The sequence below is a fragment of the Microplitis demolitor genome, chromosome 8 (assembly GCF_026212275.2).
Source record: "Microplitis demolitor isolate Queensland-Clemson2020A chromosome 8, iyMicDemo2.1a, whole genome shotgun sequence".
Lineage (NCBI taxonomy): Eukaryota > Metazoa > Arthropoda > Insecta > Hymenoptera > Braconidae > Microplitis > Microplitis demolitor.
In genome coordinates this window covers 1,103,376-1,118,019 of record NC_068552.1, presented here as the reverse complement: position 1 = coordinate 1,118,019, position 14,644 = coordinate 1,103,376, and the positions used below count along the sequence as shown (strand labels likewise).

The window sequence follows — 14,644 nt, the reverse complement described above, 5'->3', positions numbered from 1 at the left end:
AAGAAACGAAGGGTGCTTATTCAAGTGTGTCACTTGCATAGCTTATAATTGTTTTATTCGTACCCTCGGTTTGAAAAACTCTTCTCAATTTCGCTCACTTTATTTAATCCCCACACAAACCACTCTTGTTTTATCACCACCCGCAGCGTACATATCCTACTTTAATAGTTCCTAACAGGTTAACATGTGCCGTTATTATGTTCTAACAATATCATCGTACCGTTTTTTATTCTTCTACATTAATTATTTTTATTTATTTTACTGTGAAAGGCTTTATTCTTCAAGTCTTTATTAAAGCGCTTGTAACTTTAAATTTCAGAAATTACAAAATTTGAATCTACTTGAGCTTAATACTACCCCTTTGTACGTTGTCGTTTTCGATCTCGAAGAAAGTTGTATCGTATTAAAGTTTTTAAATTCGAGAAATCAAAAATATATAATAAACAGGTGTTTTTAATATTCTTATTCATTATTGTGCTAGATTAAATCAATTAACTTCAGACAGAAATCTATAAAAGTGAATTAGATGGAGAGTTAAGTTATTTTTTCATTAGATCAGAGCGATACTGTATGAAATATTACGAAAATGTATGAAACGTTGACTCTCCAAGTTTTTTGTTAATTATGTTATTTCAACTAACTAAGATTTTGTAATATGCTATGTGGCGATCGGAGGGAACTATAAGGACGAAGAGCTTGTATACTTTTTGAAACATGGTAAATTATATAATGAGTTATTCGGGAAGAATGAGGTTTAAGTGTTATTTTTTAATTTTTTCGTCGCCGATATTTGTAAACTAATCAACTGATATTGATATTACTGATATTAATTCTGCCAATGGTGCAATTTTTGAGTATCTGACACGGACAAAGTTGGGAATCAATTAGTTCAGCGATTTTTAATTTATTAGCAAAAAACACTTGTCAGAAATTGTTTTGCTAACGATATCAATCGAACAAATCAACTAATTAAGATGGTTCTTCCGGAAGTGGATGCGTTTTATCGAGATCTAGAGCTCATTAAATTTTTTGATTAATTTATTGAGCCGTTTTTGAAAAAATGTTTTTTTTTCGGATTATTTTTATTATACTTTTTGGAATGATTTCAAAATATAATCAGTTCTAAAATCGTAAAATCCGCATCGACTGCCGCCTTAACCAAAAACATTGCATCATTTGCTCGACAGATATCGTTAACGTAAGAAGTTAAACTTCGAAAAATTTATTAAACTTTGTCTTTTTATTAATTTTGATCAAATTCCAATCATTTGGAACTTGATGATAAAAATATATTGAATTTTTCTGGGTTTCTTCGAGATACTTTACGGCTCAAAAAATCAAACTAAAATATACTTACTTTTAAAGCTTCTTCAAGCTAATATCTCTCAAAACGTAATTTTTGCAGCATGTTTTGAAAAAGTTTTTTGGATTGTATTCAATTTTAGAATCAAAAAACGATAATTATACATCCTATAGCAGATAGTTTAAAGTTTCTAAATGCTTACCTTAATTCTTCGTATGATTGTTAGTTCCTGAGTAATTAATTACCCTAGTAGCTATGGTTTCATGCAACTTGCTTGAACAGAGTACTTGACATAATTCTTGATGCAAAAGATATCAAACCTTGTTCAAGTGTAGTTGTTCAAAGTTTTTAATTAAAAATTGAAAAAGATTTGAGCAAGTATCTTGTACAAAGCATTCTGCAATGCTTGTCAGAGTCAATGCAGCAAGTGTTGCGCCAGAATGTTGCCATAAACTTGCGCAAGAACCTTGATCAACAATTGCTCAAGAACTCCAGAAATGAAATAGATTATATTTTTTACTCTCCATCTCTTCTTTTTCTATTGCCGCCAAAAACGTAACAATCGGATCATCCATTTGAGAGATATCGTCGATGAAAGAATTCAAAAAATCGTTTTTCTTTCGTTTTTCTCAAAAATTACGGCAACTATTGAATCGATCTATTTCAAAATCTAATCATAAGCTCAAGAAATCGATAGGAGCTTTTGATTTTTGCAAAAAACGTCTTATTAGATAATTTGTTCAAGAGATATCGTCGACAAAAGAATAAATATAAAGTTAATAAAACATACGGTTCTACTTTATGGGAAATAAAAATATTTAAAAATTTTTGGTACTTTTTCTGTATGATGCCTTCTTTATGGAGATCATTGTTTTAGTGAATTGAACTAAATTTTTTTTGTTAAAATTCAACCACGAGAAATTAGTTGATGTGAAATGGACATTTTTTTGTGCTCTATTTATTCAAATATATTTTAGACAAATACTAGCATTAAGATGCTTTTGAAAATTTCAACAATTGCTCATTGGTAGCTATGATTAATAACGCAATTTCGTTGAGTGTGCGTTTGTTAAAAATTGTTGTACCATTAACAGATTATGATACAATTTAGAACATTATCCGGTATTCGAATAATATTTTTGTCTATCTTATAAGACGAAGGTAGTGATGCAAGTAAATGATTAAAGAAACATTGAATTTCAGATAGGAAATATAGTGATTTAATCGATTTTAGTTTCTTGGAAAATACGATGAATTCTTATCAACGTAACGAAAATTTACAAGCCTCAACTTTCATGCCCTATTATACTATACAACAACTGAAAAGTGTAAGGGAAGGGGTAATAAAACCAAGGGAAACGATGAGAGTGTGAGAAAATGGGGGTTGCTATCTTAGCTGCCACAAAGCAGTGATAACATTTTCCCTCCCAAACTGAAATCTACCGACCCTCTGTTTGGTCGTAATCGATATCTGAATAACATGGTATAGTTGTCATGACAACGGGCTATGCTTGCCACGCCTTTCACATAAACATGGCTGACGGATGGGAGAATCGAAGCTAATCCAAAATGAAACAGGAGAATTGTATTGTCATAAATTTCCTTGTAACCATAATGAAAATAGTATAGAGAATGATTGTATAATTAAAATAAATAATTTGAATATTAGGTAAAATACTAACAATCAATGAACTTCGATTTAAATGTATAACATTATTCACTGAACTGTAATCACTTTTCATCTTATTTTCGTCTAAATGAAATTATTTAAAAAATAAGGTAAAAGACTTAGTACCCGATCAAGGAACTAGTACCCAATCACTCCACATATTTGTATATCAATATTTATTAAAATTAAGTAAATTCAAATGTTCAAATACGTGAGTGATCGGATGCTAGTTCCCTGATCGGGTACTAGGGTCTTACCTCATGAAATATGAAATTATATGAAAATTGGAATGAATAAACACTTACGATCAAAAAATATGCATGCAATGCTATATAATTGATAATTGTAGAAAACATTATTGACTTTTCAAGAAGTGATATCCAAAACACGAAGCCATCTTTTTTTTTTTTTTTTTTTTCTCAAAGGAGCTGTTAAATAATATGGTTTAACACGTGCGACGTATGCATACATCCTTTACAGATGTTTGTCAAGTGTATGAGCACATGGAATGTAATATATTTTGTTGACCACGTGACAGTCACGTGCTGTAAAGTGTTTGTTTCGGTTTATTGTATAAAGATAGTGAGAAACAAAGTTTATAAGCTCAAAGAATTTCTTTTTTATATAAATACGTTATATTACTAAGCGTTAGTAAATAGTTAGTGTGTAAATTTCAATTTAATAACACTAATGTGGTGTAAAAGCATTTGATCTAAACAATGGATTTTCACAGTCAGCTACTTTCGTATGATATCTAATATAAAGAAATGAGGACACTTTCTATTAGATGAAATATAAAGTTTGATTTGTATTTAATAAGGAGTATTGTATTTTCTACTCATCGTCGATAGATTTTTAAATTTTTTAGCTATTTTTTACTGATGGCTTTGTATAGCTTAAAGCAGAAAATTTTAAATATGCTCTCCGACACGGAAAAAAGAAAATAATCATTATAGTGTAAACTGTGGAAATTACGATTCTCTTAAATTGTAATATTTTTTGCTTTATAAAGAGATTTTAATTGTTTACTTGGAAAATAAAAATTAAATACAAAGTATTCTTAGCTTCAGTAGTTTTTAGAGTTTGACTGCAGTGTTTTAGGCATGTCGATAAATCGCTTAAAACCAAGAATAACCCTTAATTTCAATATGGGTTGTAGTCGAGTAGACTAAGTCACAAAGAATATATTCCTTCTCTGTCGAAGGTTGACGGTTCGAGCCCACCACTCGGCAGAAAAAAATCACTACTATACCGATCGAGATAAATAGACAACAAAAGTATTCAAAACAAACTGTAAGGAATTCCATAGATGTAAAATACAATTTCTATTTACGTACTATAAGGAACAGTAAAACTTACAGTCGAAATCGTGAATTTCATTAATTTCTGTGTAGAAATTCTAAAGTATGAATTCAGAAAAAGGAATATATTTTAGATTATGAAACTATAAAAACTTGTTTTTAAACCTCATTTAATAAATTTTAAAGGATTTATATATAACATGTGTGAGATTGCAATTTCTTGATTTCTAAGAAATTTGTTTTCCTATAGAAGACTAAAAGATGTAATAGTTGTTATGCAGCGGCAATGCTGTAGTTATAACAGTGTTAATCACGGAGCGGCGCTTAACTGAACGCGTAAGAAATTCTCAAATATAACAACGATAGTTATTTTCTTTTTTTATGTAAGGCGGTCCTTAATAAGGGTGTTTTTGAATTTTTGTGCTCTCAGAGGCATAATCACTTCTAAATCGACAACAAAGCGTCAAAGTAATTTAGCAAAATGCTCAGTTGCTTACTTAAAAAAAAGACTATAGAGTAGGTCTCCTATTAAAACTAAACAACCATCATCAACTCCTGCAAAAAAGTGCCAGTAAACAGTTGAATAGACCTAAAGAACAAGAATTTTGAATTTCATTGTCAGGTTGATTCAATATTGCTCATGCGAATGCTGCACAAATGATCAGTGAAAATGTATACAATTTTTAACTAGTCAGAGAAAAAGACAGAATACCTTACATAGCTAATATTGAAGCGGATTATAATGCGACGAAATCATTTTCCCGGGATTACAGTCTAATTTTTCGAATGAATTGAGAGCTGTGTTACGAGGAGCATAATGAATACGTGGGACAACAAATATTATGAATGATGAATTAACAGCAGCGTTAGATTAGTGTAAAATAAGTGATCGTATACGGCATTATAATGATGTATGCTTAATTATGGTTCTGGGCACAGTATTGAATATTGATGTAAACCCGTTGAACTTTTTAAGAATTAAGATTTAAACGCGTGTTTTACACGAGGACTGAAAAGTGTTGAAAATCCAAGTGGAAAAACTACAGAATGACAACTAGTTGTTTTAAATTGCGCATATTAACGACTACAGAACTAGATGATGATACGAGACAACCTTAAGTTGATATTATATTTGACTTTATAGTTGATTGAGGAATATATGAATGTACCAAAGCTGTTTGCTGTGATACCACATCCCTTAAAATCTGGGATTGTTCGCAGAAGTTGCTGTTAAACTTGAAAGGTTGCAAAGCTTCCCGCTGTTTTTGAGTTCAATTAGATTTTTTTTTCTCGAAATTTTCAGTCATTGAATTATTATGAAGATAGTTAAAGTGATGTGATCAACAGCAAAATAAAAAGCTTCGTAAACAAGGATGAAGATGCTTTTTACAGAAATATGTTAAGATATTTGGTTTGAAAGTTATTTACAGACAAAGCGGCATAAGATGATTTTTTTTTTAATTAGGAGAACTATAACCCCTTACAACTTTTAAAAAGTGTAAAATGCGAGTTGTAAAATGCATTTTGCGAATTCGAGTTCTAATTTTCGGCTCAGAAGTCATTCTAAATAAAGTAATAAAAATTTCCCAACCGGTAGTGACGCTTATTTGGTCTAACTTTTTGGTTGACGTGGTGACCGCGAAGGAACGACTGAGATGTCGTCACCCCCTCGATGTGGAGTTTTAAGCCAATGGAAGGAATGGTTAATGGCTAGCAGGCCTTGTTTGCTATGTTCGAGGAAGCCAAATATGGCTGTTATGAACCTGGATTCTTTGGAACTGATATGAATCTGGGTTCCTTGGGAAGGTCTATGGATTACATCTAATGTGTGTAAGTGTACGGAGCAATGTAGCTTACGAAGTTTCTTTGAACCTGGACTTACCTTGAACTTCTCTCTATTACCTAGCTTACTAAGCACGTCGAGAGGTCTCGCTATTACCTTTGTCGTTATGGAAGCCATTCGGTCATTTCTAATTGTTTTTACATTTGAGAGACCTTAGAGGATAACCCTTGAGGATGACCCTTGTACCGTTGAAGAAGTCGTTGGTCACTTAGTTTTAAGTTGCGGTCCCAACTGAAATTTGTTCCAGGAGAGCAAATACTCAGAATCGGTTTCAAAATTATGCTTGGTAAGTTGAGCCTCCAGTTATTGTTGACAGCTCTGTTATGTTTCAATATATGATTAGAGTTTTGAGTAAAGTTATGGTTAATGATTAAGTATAGTTTGAATTGAGATTTTTGATAGAATATGACAGCAAATTCAGGAGTGAGGACAAAGACGTTTGACTTCGATGGCTCGAAACAAACAGAACGTGTTCTAGCTTAGAGGCTACCGTATCACACGGTACGATACGAAAGTATTATTTGAATAGGGTACGGACTCTACTTTATATCTGCATTATTGTTAATATGGTATTAGGTTATCATTATTAAATAATAACTTTATCGAGCGTCATTTTACGTTTTGAGATATTATCGTAAGTTTTGATTGAGAATTATAAGAATCATTGTTTAAGAACTGGTTAACGTTCTGGTTTAACATCAATATTTTGAGACGTACTTAATTCAGAGAGATTTATAACTTTCTAGTCAAATTTATGCAGTTCAAGGTAGGACTTAAATGTTGAGCTAGAAGAGCTTAAACAAACTAATGTACTATCTACCAATTAATTAATGGAATCCACTGCGAATCCGTAGATAGTCACCATTTCTCCAGCTACATAAGTATACCACTAATTTAACCAGTGAAACACATAATAGCTATCCAGTGTATATTAACTAATTCGCAGTGAGCTTCATTGATTTCTTTTTATAGAATACTCAAGAGTATTTTCAAGCTCAAAAATAAATTCACAATAATGATTTTAAGCTTAAATATTTGAAAACAGCGGGAAGTTTATCGGCGTCGGCCCGCAGTATCAACCAGATTTTTTTATTCGTGTTCATGAGTAGTTTTTGGGAAGAGAGCACTTTATTTTTAACTATTGCAAAATGTCTTGTTGAAACACATTTGAGATACTTCATAAAATAAAAAAAAAAAAAAATGAACCTAATTTCATTGAATTCTTAACTTCAATTTTTTCTAAATGCTCTGCAAGATGTCGTGCATAGTTGTTATCTAAGTTTAAATATTATTTTTGGCTACTAATCACCCCCTGTATGTTAACATTCGACGGAAAAGAAATAAAATAAGTGTGCAATCGAAATGCACAAAAAACTATATGGTCATGTGGGGTAAGTGTGTGCAAGCCCATGCATTTCAGTCCGAAATAAATGGGTTTGCGCTCACTTACCCCCAGCATACACTTGTCCCACATATCTATATGTATTTGTGAAGAAAAAATGATTGATATGTCATTAGTTGAAGCCATAAATTTTGGGCTTTCATTTAATTATTAATGAACGTAACCGTTTACTATCACGCTGTTCATAAGGGTTCCGTAGATCTAAAATCCGAAGCTAATAAAAAAAAATCCAAGTGATTCATTAAGTTTTTCAAAAGAAATCGCGCTCACACAATAACAGATCAACTGACATCCCAGATAAAATTTTTTCAATCAACTTTTGATTTATGATAATCTAAATAAAAGAACTTGTGACTCAGTTAGAATTGCTCATTAAAATGTCCTCTTGCCAATAGTACTTTTTTTTACTATCTAAGTGCAATACAAAGTTTGTAGAAATAATTTAAGCGACTGAATAGCTAGTATATTACATACCTAAGCCAGTAAAATAAGAAAAGTCTCAGAGCACATGTGATTGTGACAACCATGTGGTCTGAGGCTTTCCTTTTTACTGGCCAAGGTGCGTATACTATTTTTCTGCTCGATGAAGCCGGAAAGTTGCAACTTCGTTCTGGGCAGCGGCCCGAAAGTTGCCACTTTTCGGCCGGAGGGCAGAAAAATTTTTTTCTGGTGCTAGCATAGGAATGATTACCATGCTAGCATGCCTAGCGTTACCATGCTACATAGTAATAATTACTATGTTACATTGGAGAATATACCATTTACTTCTCTCCGTGTAACGTTATGGAATGAATAGAGTTATCAGCAAAGCTGAAGAGAATAATGACTATCAGTTGATTACTCTGGTAAGAAATACATACCTTCTTATAACAGCAAGTTGATACAAATATTAACTAAAATATATATTCGAATATAGAATTTAATAAACTCATTATTTTACCATATAAAATGTTTATTGACATGTATTTCAGAAACATAAGGATGAACTTTATTTTATCTATTAGTATGATCGCGACTTTATAACGAAATACAGTAACAATATTTTTCAAACTTAAATACAGATTTTAACTACTAATGAATAACTTTGTTGATATTATTTTAAGATATTGGCCTGAAGAGGTGGTTTGTCCATTTTTTCAAGTTTTATAGACTTAAAAAAGTTTTAATATCTTACTTGCAACAAAGTAATGTCTTTTATAATAATAATATTTTCACATGTGCCATACGTGAGTAGTGTATTATTAATGATGTAAAAAATGCACCTATAATAAAGATTTTTTAGTATTATTTGGTGTACGTTTTTTCACTAAATATATCTTACCTAGTTCATTTTAATGTTATATTGTCGTTAGAATATAAACTCTATAATTTCATTAGATTGACGAAGTTATATTCAATAAACACTCACACTAATTGATGGTCTTCTAATCATCTTTCTAAAAGACAAATTCCTTAATAGTTGCTGTTCTTCAATTAAGTGAGAAAAAGTCGAAAAAACCTTACCATTCTAATATCAAAGATGATTAAATAAGTGGTGAAAAAGCAGATGCTTGACTTCCTATCTCTCGATGTTCAGAAGGACTAAGGTCGAGAAGATCATTTATACTTTGATCTGACTCAGTTGTTTTGCCGATAAGAGCTTCTATGCTGAAACTAGCCTTCTTATCAACAGCACTAGAAGTTACAGATATAGCAAGTCGTCCGGGGATACTCTTCATCGTTGTCATTTCCATTGGAAGAGTCGACGTTGTGTTATTGACGATCTGACGAATATGTTGATGAGGTGCAACGATTGGAACAGGTTTGTACAGAGGTGGTGGAGTTTCTATAAACCCACTTAGTTTGAGAGCTTCGAGCGTTGATGGTGGAAAGTCAAGGATTGGAAGCCGATGTGGCGGAGTTAAATAAGCAGTAGGAGAAACACCAGGATAAGCAAATCCTCCAGAATGGTTACCTACTGGGCATCCAGTGCGATCTCCACAAATTGCAAATGTCGCCATTATTGCACGATCCCGAAGTACATAATGTGGTGGCGGTCTTTTATATCGTTTTCTGCGTCGTAAAAAACTGCCGTTATCAAACATGTCTTCAGCTAATGGATCTAGTGTCCAATAGTTTCCTTTACCCGGGTTGCCGGGCTCTCGTGGTATCTTTATAAAACAATCATTTAAAGATAAGTTATGCCGTATAGAATTCTGCCAAGCGGGAAATTTGTCATGATAATATGGAAACCTGGCCATTATGAACTCACAAATTCCACTTAACGTTAGTTTTTTTTGGGGAGATTGTAGAATTGCCATTGTTATGAGAGCAATATATGAATATGGTGGTTTTATTTGAGTCGAAGTCATTTTTTCCGTTGTATACGATGACGACTGTTCGGTTTTTTCTGTTTCTGATATCATCGTGTATGTTTTCTTAATATTTCGACTGCGGGATTTAACAGTTGTTGTCGCTATCTCAACAAAATGAGACGAAACATCAAATTTTTTATTCAAGCGAGGTGATAAATTTTTCTGATCTAGACTTACTGGATCTACGATCATACTGCTACTGTTTGAATTTCGATCACTATCTATACCTCCATCACAGGAAGCGCCCGACAGAACCATAGAATCCATTTTTGTGATAAAACAACACACACTAAAAACCCAAAACAAAAACACTTTTAATAAAAAAAGTTAAATACAATTTTTATGTCTGGTAGATTTGAAAAATAGTCATGACAGTCCACGAAAACATAACATACTTTGACTATAACTGAATTGTATTCGATAATGAATTAAATGTAAACATTATTTAAGTTATCTTTACATGCTATCTCATTTTAACTCATAATTTTATTTCTTAGTGATAAAATTCAATTTTTCTGTATTTAGTAATGATGTTGACTCAAAGAATCTCGCCTGTTCTCAAGGATTTTTAAGAATCTTGAAAAAATGCAAATCTCTGTGTAATGTACTTACTTTTCAATGTTTAACTAACACTGGCCTTGTATCATAAGCAGTTTTAATTATCTATTTACTTTAAGTAACAACTTATTATTTTTACACATTTGTTATCATTGTATATTATGATAAAATATCGTCTCTGATTTTAAGTCGTAAGTGTCCCATTAGTTATAAAATATAATTTATCTTTCATGGTCCAAGGCAACTAATGATAACTCGTTATGTTTCTCCATGTTTGTAAAACACTGTTTAGATTATCACTTAATTTTTCATAAACTCACATTTTTGTTATTAACACAAAATAATTTACTTATGTAAAAAACGAAGTATGCAGACAAAGAATAGAAGACTGAATAATCAAATCTAAACTGATATGATCATGTTGGTAGTAAGAATGAGCTGTACAAGAGCTGATATTCAACGAATTGATTTAGATTTCGTCACCGAGGGGCGGCTACAAAGGGGCGGGCGTTGCTGAGAGTCCCCACTACTACCAGCCAGTTGTCACGGCGAACAACCACCCCTATTTGAATATAAGAGATTTGTCGACAATGGATGATATGCGACGACTAGGCCGAGAATGAAAGGTACAAAAATCAACATTAACGAAGTAAATATAAACAATGAAGATCCGTGAAGACAATAATCACCAACACTAGGAACGATTAAGACTCATAAGCATTTTTTGGAAGGAATATTTTTAATACATGACTTATGCGCTGGTGATTAAAATTATTTTGACTTTAAAAACATGTTAAGTTGAGAAGTTAACATTTTAAGCATGTAAATCACAAAAACCCTTGACAGATACATGGAAAAATAAAATACTTGAACGGGTTTTTATGATAGCATATTAGATAATTCTATATGAATGTACAAATTATAATTAGCATAGTAATTTTTTAAGGATACGATTTTTAATGTAAATTTTTATCTTCTATAATTATTTTAGGGAAAATATTACAAGGATTCTAGAAAATAAATGATAACCCTGATTAAACAAAAAAATTCACTCAATGAATATATATAGTAGTAAATATATATTAGGGTGGCCCAAAAAAAACGACTATTTTTTTCTTTGAGTCTCTTATGAAAATTTGTTGGTTTATGATGTTTTAAGAAACCTCTCCAAAAATCAGCTCGATGAAAAATTTTCAAGAGGTCGCTCATTAATTTTGAAAATATCAAAAAGATCGTAATTTGAATTTTTTATTTCAAATCTTTTTTGTTCTCGTGGCAGCAATAATTTTTATTTGGGAAATCATGACGCTGAAAATTTAAGCCCAAAATTTAAATATTTAAACCTCGCTCAAGAATTTTGAATGTTTCCGAGTGCTGTCTTTTGAACGTTTTCGAGCGACCCTTGAATATTGATAATAAAGCTTCTCGATTTTTTCACTATCAATTTGCATCACAATCAATGGAAATATAACCCGAGAAATAGAAATAATAAGTTATTTACATACTTTTTTATTTTTTAATTCAATTTTTCGGTTTTTTCGCTTATTCAAAACTTGCCAAATTTTATTGTTCAAGACCGTCCTGTATATTTTTGGTTATGCAAAAGTTATATTTTAGTAAAATGACAATAATTGAGTTATAAAAAAATACAAAAACTAATTCAAAGTATAAGTCACATATTATCAATTAATACTCAAAATTTTTGAGCGCCGTTTAAATATTTAAATTTTGGGCTGTAATATTCAGCATAGACATGATTTTACAAATATAAACTATTGCTGCCACCAAAGAAAAAATTTAGAAGTAAAAAATCCGAATTTTAATCATTTTTGATCTTTTCAAAATTCTTGAGCGACCTCTTAAAAATTTTTTATCGAGCTGATTTTTGGAGAGGCTTTTTAAAACATCGTAAGACAACAAATTTTCAAAAGAGACTCAAAAAAAAAAAGCAGTCGGTTTTTTTGGGCCACCCTTATCCATATAGTAGTAAAATTGAATTGTTTTGAATCGTTACGAACGAATCTCGACATTTCCAAGTCCTAGGAATCGCTTATTCTAATTATAATTTTCTGTCTGATCACATAGATTTCATTAAATCTCAATAGCTTTATTCAAAAGCTTAAATGAGTGTACAGAATTATATAGTATGTGTAATGATCCAAGATCATTCGTATTGTATTACAGTCTGTATAAGTAAACATAATAATCGTACTTTATTTACACAACGCTGATACTAAATATCGGAACAGTGAATAGGGAAACGTATACGCGTTTCATGTGTGAAAGTCCATTTATTTTTTTTTTTATAGCTCGAGGCATAAATCTCTGCTATATATTGGTTTGTAGTATCTGTCTCCCGCTCAACGTACATACTACCAACGATGCTACCAGAATTTCTGTCGTTGCCACCCCTATGTCTGTTATGTGTCTCCTCATATGTGTATGAAAATATGGCCACTTGGCAATATATACGATAACTTTATAGAATCTTTAAACAATGTTTAACAAGATTTATATTATCATTTTCCAATCAGATAATCAACTTACAAAGTATCGAAGAAAGCATTTTGTCAGCATGAATAAAGACGGTATGACGTATTATTATTTTATCACAACGAACTCATCTTACTTACGGTAACTGGTTGCGAAACCATAACTCTTTCATGTGAATATCTCCGCAATGAATACTCTGAAAAAAGACTAACTTCCGTGCGATCCTTCAATCCTCTAGGCCTCCTAAAACTTTTTTTTTGGCCATAATAGGATATTTTCCTACAAATTTTCGTGCCCACTGATGAAATGGAAATGGATTAGAGCTAATGGATCCTCGAAAAAAAATTTGGTGCCGGGTCGACCCCTCAGAGGGCCACTTTTGTGTTGTGAACCGCATCTCGGGCTGCACCAAAATATATCTGATACACGAATATAATTGGAACAAAGAAAATTAGCATTTTTCACTTCTTTATATTTTCAAATATAAAAATATATATAAGTGAAATACCACTCACTCATTTATTCATCTATTACAAGATCTAAAAAACCGTAGGTTTTGTGAACTTCATGTTCGCTATACACGTTCTCTTCATGACAGATATTCACTTAGAACAAATTTTACGAGTAAACATTCCTAAGTAGGTAAGCTGGCCGGAAACCCATCAGTAGATAATGCCCACTAATAAAAATGGTCTTTCACACTACGTTGTTACTAAGTAGAGCCATATTTCATAGGAAGAGTCAGAGGGTAAAAATGTTTACGAATTCATTTGAAAGGTTTATGCTAGGACAACAATATCAATATTATAAATAAGATATACAGTTATTTAACGCCACAACATTCCTAGCAAAGGGTGCGAGTAATAGCTAGTTGATCCATGAAATCATTAATAAACTTCTGTCTTTATATCTATGCAATAAGAGACAATTAATTAGTGGAATAGATCATAACGCGTAAAAGCTTACATTTAAATATTAATCAAACAAAATCAAACACAGCAGAAAAATCTTCAGTCTAAAATGCTCTCGAGTGGCAATATCAATTACTGGATTTAATATAAAATTGAATAAGATCATCATGCTTCAAGAGATCGTTAAAAGACTTTATCAAAAACATGTTGTCATAAATTGATGACGTGTTTTCGAGAAGATATTCCTGTAAATTTTTATGAAACTTCGAGAATTTTTATCCTGGGTAGAGTGATCACATAGTTTTGTATCTCCATAAACAGTTATTATAGGCATAAGTATCATTTTTTATACAAATGTATGACTGTGACAGAGTTTACCTTCGGTTTCTCATTATAAGTAAACTGCCTCAAAGAATAGTGAGCTTGTACCCGGTTCAATCATAGCTATTTGTATTAAAAGATCCAGCTCAGCAATGTTTAATCATCAATAAACATGAAAGTTACGTTATTAATTGAAAAATATTATTTTGGCTCATGAATGACAATGTTCTCCCATCGAAAGTAATAATATCTAAGATTAAAAGATAAACGGATGACTATAAAATTTTCTAAATCCCTATTGATCTCATTCATGTGAACCCATAAATTTATATTTATTTCTATGACATATATCCTTTAGAAACTTGTAGTTGTTAGTCTATTTATTGATCAGTTCTTTTGTACTCATTATTTGTTTTTAGGGTGGAGTGCTGAAGATTCTTCTCCAATATGTATAATGAACATTTTATTCACTTCTACAAAATTTAATGA

General features: G+C 31.5%; 1 protein-coding gene across 1 annotated transcript; it reads right to left on the bottom strand.

Annotated features, from left to right (window-relative positions):
- Positions 1-8,754: 8,754 nt before the first annotated feature.
- Positions 8,755-10,130, bottom strand: LOC103575896 (forkhead box protein D3-like). Its single transcript, XM_008555884.2, has 3 exons — positions 9,022-10,130; positions 8,840-8,954; positions 8,755-8,780 (listed from the first exon to the last, which is right to left on the bottom strand). Exon 1 carries the CDS (start codon positions 10,128-10,130, stop codon positions 9,042-9,044), a length of 1,089 nt encoding a protein of 362 aa, XP_008554106.2. The 3' UTR covers positions 8,755-8,780; positions 8,840-8,954; positions 9,022-9,041.
- Positions 10,131-14,644: the final 4,514 nt, after the last annotated feature.